The following is a 5,000-nucleotide window of genomic DNA, read 5'->3' on the forward strand; positions in this document are numbered from 1 at the left end:
TAACCTTTTCACTGCTGAGGCCCTCTCCAATGAGGAGGAAAATCATCTGGCGTTATGCAGAGTAAAATCTAGAAGTATCAATGGCATTTATGGCAGTGAAAGGGTTAATAGGGACATAGTTTAAAATTTGAGAAAAACCTAGATGTTGTTAACCCTTTCAATGCGATAAAATGCCATTGACACTTAAAGATTTTGCTCTGTCTAACGCCAGATTACTTTACTCGTCAATGGGGAAGCGCTCGGTGGTGAAAGGGTTAATTAAACTGTGGTTCGCACTCAACATGTGTAACGACATGGGATGTCACAGAACAAAAAACGTGCAAAAAAGAAAAGAGCTATAAAATATAATAATCCAAAAAAATATTATGCAAATACTGTACACATCCAAAACCATTTCAATATTTTTTTAAAATTCTATTTTTTCTAAAATGACTGAGCTGTATGCATAGGTTCTTGTGAGGCCAACATTGAAGCTGTAGACCAGAGTCCAGTTTTCATGCTGGGATTTGTTTGCTTTTTTTATATAGCACCTATTTTTTGAAATTGTTGAACCATCTTTTTGAAAATCTTTATCATTTGACAGAGATTTGGATCAGGCTGCATTTTCTATCAAAAGACATCTATGATTGTTGTCCCTGTACTGTTGGGTTTACAAATGGTTTGGTAAATGTGCCAATTGAATTGTAGCATGTAAGCAACTTACAGTACACAGTACAGTACAGTACTTAGATTGTGAAGGCAGCACGGTGAAAGGATAATATAATTTTATTTTTCTGAATTTTGTGTTAACTCTTCTCATTTTATGACCTTGGTTGAAAACATGATTAGAGCTGGGGGTACTATTTCTTAAGTCTCAAACCTGAATTAATTAAATTTGAACTTTTTGCAATTTCTCTCTTCAGGTTGATTTTGCCATGGATGTTTTCAAAAATCTCTATCCAGATCAGGATGTTCCTGAGGGTTAGTTCAGTACTTTCCATGTCATTAACTTGTTTTAAGCCTTTTCGGCGAGAAAAGGTTTTTCAATGCATATTAAATAATACTTTTCAAATTGATGCCTCTGACAAAAAAGAAGCAAAGATTGACAGGTTATAGTTGATCAGTTGTATGAATAACATTATTTTAAAAAGATAGCAATTCTTAGGTTTTGGTTCAGCTGATTCAAAGTTGCACACTGTATCCGTGATAATGTGAAGGTTTTTTTGTTTTCTTTTTCTCACTAGAACTTGTTCAAAAGAGATCAGAAGTTGTTACACAGTTAAAATATCTTCAAGCTCAGACTGAACCTATTGTTAAATGCTTTGAAGATCCAGAATTTAATAATCAAATTCAGACAACAAGGTAAGAAACGTAAAGAGACTACAGTGTAATTGTATTACAATAACATCTTTGCACCTGGTAATTCCTAGTTAATATACTTACTGATTTGTAATTGGAGATATTTTTAACTGTGTTGATGCACACTTTTTCTTTAAATTGTAGGGATGGCAGATCACTCTTTGAATATCTTGAAACAAATCATGGGGTATGTTTTCAGTGCATAAAATAGTCACAATTTGTTTGACTCTTTCAACCCTTTGGATTTAAGTGAGAATAATAATAATTCAGTGTTTGGCTTAACAGAAGTTTTGTAGAGATCTGAAAATAAATAAATGATTTTACACTGTAGATTGCACCATCAGGCCATGTACTCTGATGACGTATACCATGTGATGATGATGATGATGATGATGATGATGATGGGTGGTGTCAAGGATGACAATGATTAGTGATGGGGATTGGCTGAGATTTTATTATCGATCATCAGAAAATTTAACAAATCGAAAGTGGTTCAACCTTGTCTGTACTAGCTTATCGACAACGATATTCGACAACGATATTCGTCAGTGGTCAAAATATTGTGGACTCACGAGGTGCAGCTGAGTGAGTCCACAATATTCAACACCAAATAAAGTTTTTATTTCAGAGCATGACCGAAATCATGACTCAAAGAAAGAGCAAGCATTGTCTATAACTTTCTCGCAATATGATTGGTTTATTTCCCAAAATGGGCATTCCTGATTGGCGATTACATTGCGTGACAAAATGATGCGAGCATGACGTGTACAGTGTTGTCTAGACTCTCATCGACCACAGCAAATTAGCCAATCAGATTGTGAGATTACAAGCAATTGTGGTAAAAAATCAGTCTGATTGACCCAACAGATCGATCATTGATTATAATCGGAAAATCTATTGTTAAAAAAACAGTCTGTTTCACCTGTCATTAAAGTCGCGTTATTTGTTGTGAACAACGTGAAAACTAGACAACGAGGAGAGGACCCTGGGAACCAACTTTATCTTTGCAAGCTGTTTATATCTGTTTTGCTTTCATCTACTCTAATTGTTACTTTCCTGATTGCAGTAAGTAGATCTAAGAAATGTATTTTACAGCCAGCTTCTAATTTAGAATAATTTCTAAGAGAACCATCCAGGTAATTTTTTTTTTCGATAGGAAATACCCACTATCAAATGTGAACAAAATACAAAATGCGAAACTTAGCATGGTGCAGGTGTGTTTCCCCAAGTTTTGGAAAACATTAAAAATGTATGAAACGTAGGATTATCGCATTTGTCTGTGGTAATTGATTGTCATAATCCATAATCGATTGTTGCGTCGCTTAAATATTTTCGTTCAATGATTGATTATAATCGATGATCGGTACAGCACTATTGACTAACGATGACAGTGATAACAATGACGACATGACGATGATAGTGATGATGATGATGATGATGATTATGAAAATGATGATTTTTTTAGGGATTTATTGATTTTATTTTTACAGAAAGTAAGGTGAAAGTTGCACTGATCTACATGTAATAGTAGTTTCCTTTATTTAAAGATCAATCCAGAAATGCTGGACACACTATACAAGTATGCCAAGTTTCAGTATGAGTGCGGAAATTACTCTGGTGCTGCTGAATACCTTTACTTCTATCGTGTGCTTGTAAGTTTCTCTTCTTGATTTTAGCTGCCAAGGTAACGAGGCAGCCATTCTAAGCATATTCATTTGAGATGCACAGATTTCTTGATGTCTGGTTTGTACCCTTAGTATCATGAAGGGTATAGCGTTGTTGCTTGTGGCATGTGATCAGTTTTGCTACGTGTACCTCTCGGCAGCATTCCACTTACTCATGGTACATGTAATTACTAGTTATAAAGATACAAGTATGCATTGTTATTTGCCAGGTGTGAACCAAGAACTGTGACCAAGGTCTTGTAAATGCTGCCCGAGGCCGCAGGCTGAGGGCAGCTTTTTCAAGACCGAGGTTAGCGTTTTTTCGCTGTACAGACCAACCATTAGCTGGTAAATAGCTTCTTTTTGTTCCTCTCTCTCTCTCTCTTCCTCTCCGATAGCACTCTTTTAATTGTTGACTTGCATAGCGAATGCAGTAAGCGACTTACAAACTGAACCTTTCAAAAGAGAAATATTTTTATTTGAAATCTATTTTCACGCTTCTTGTCTAATAAAAATCTTTTTTTAAAACACTAACTTCTGTATGTAAACGACCATCAGTCAAGCTCACCCAACCTGGGCTAGGATTCTGCCCAGTTGGCAGGCAAGATAAAAAATTCTGCCCACTCCCAGAACCAATCACATTGCAGGATTCGCAGAATCCCGCCTGCTCGCGCATTGAGAAAAAAATAAATACCTCTGGCTAACTGAGTTCGAGGTCCGTACTGTAAAATTATGGACTGAGGTTTTGAGGATTTGTAATTTTACAATACAGGGTAAGAAAATGAGTTTAGTAAGAGGTTTATAATATCTATGTGGTAATCAGCCATGTGGGGAAAGGAAATTTAGTTGAAGACGAGTGGAAGGTTCAACTGCCACAAAGAATGCAGACCCTGTGTCAAAAATGTGAAAAACGAAATCTTCTTCGCTGCAAGATTCACACGACATGAAAAACTTGCTGGAGAGTGTTTTATCGAATTTCAAATTCAACTGGCTGTACAGTGGGCTGTACTGTAGAATGCGGCCACTAAGTTACCCAATCACAGCAGGCAAGGGTTACATAACATTATTTTTATAAAGTTACAAACTAAGGCAGATTACATTATTTTTTTGCTCTCACAGGTACCTGGTAATGATGACAGGAATACACTAAATGCTCTTTGGGGAAAACTGGGTTCAGAAATCCTTATGCAGAATTGGGAAACAGCACTGGAAGATCTTAATAGGTTAAAGGATGTCATTGAAAGCAATGTATGTTGCCTTTTTTGTGATATACCCCTTTCTTCATTTTATGAAATTCTTACTTTTAAGATGTCAAGAGATAAGGGCCTCATACAAACCAATTGATTAAAAAACGTTACCAAAAGAAAGAGTAGGAATGCAACAACAACACACTTATTTAGCTAAATGTGATAGTTAGCGAATGGCTTACCCCACAAATAGCTAGAAAACGCTAATTGAGGTGGGGCAAGCCAAATACAAGAACACACCTATTTAAAGACAATTAAATTTACATAACAACATTTAGTCTAACAAAGGAATGATACAAATTACACCAGGATTGATTACGGTATTAACAAATACAGTGTATGTATTAAATGATAAATGCAACTATATTATGCTAACTAAAGATATTAGAAACACAGTTTACATGAACATTGGCTATGTACAAAATCTATAAGCTAATAAACGTAATGTAAAGTTGTTACAGTAGTATTAGAAGGCAAAAATAAAATAGTAGTGAAGATAAAAACTTATTAATATTGACCAACTTTCCCATTTACTGTATCACTGGGATTTGATAGTCATCTTCTTTTTCTTGAATATTAAGAAGCAATGTTCGAAAAACACTTTAAATGTTTTTTAATGCTTATGTTAGTCTTGGAAACTTTGAAAGATTTTAGACTTCTAAAGATTGAACCTTCCAGGAAAGTTCTGCTGTTAATTACAGAATATGGTGGCAAACACATCAGTAGTACATTTGTATCTATTGGGCTACAT

The 5,000-nt window shown here is 35.2% G+C and overlaps 1 protein-coding gene across 1 annotated transcript in view; it reads left to right on the forward strand.

The window, feature by feature from the left end:
- The window catches only part of LOC138047260 (eukaryotic translation initiation factor 3 subunit E-like), an 18,379-nt gene that overhangs the window by 997 nt on the left and 12,382 nt on the right, over positions 1–5,000 (forward strand). The window contains exons 3-7 of the mRNA XM_068894023.1: positions 903–960; positions 1,224–1,341; positions 1,483–1,525; positions 2,886–2,990; positions 4,122–4,250. Of these exons, the coding sequence (XP_068750124.1) occupies positions 903–960; positions 1,224–1,341; positions 1,483–1,525; positions 2,886–2,990; positions 4,122–4,250 (453 nt within the window). The remainder of the gene's footprint in view (positions 1–902; positions 961–1,223; positions 1,342–1,482; positions 1,526–2,885; positions 2,991–4,121; positions 4,251–5,000) is intronic.

Source organism: Montipora capricornis, chromosome 4 (genome assembly GCF_036669925.1).
Source record: "Montipora capricornis isolate CH-2021 chromosome 4, ASM3666992v2, whole genome shotgun sequence".
In the NCBI taxonomy this organism is placed as follows: Eukaryota; Metazoa; Cnidaria; class Anthozoa; order Scleractinia; family Acroporidae; genus Montipora; species Montipora capricornis.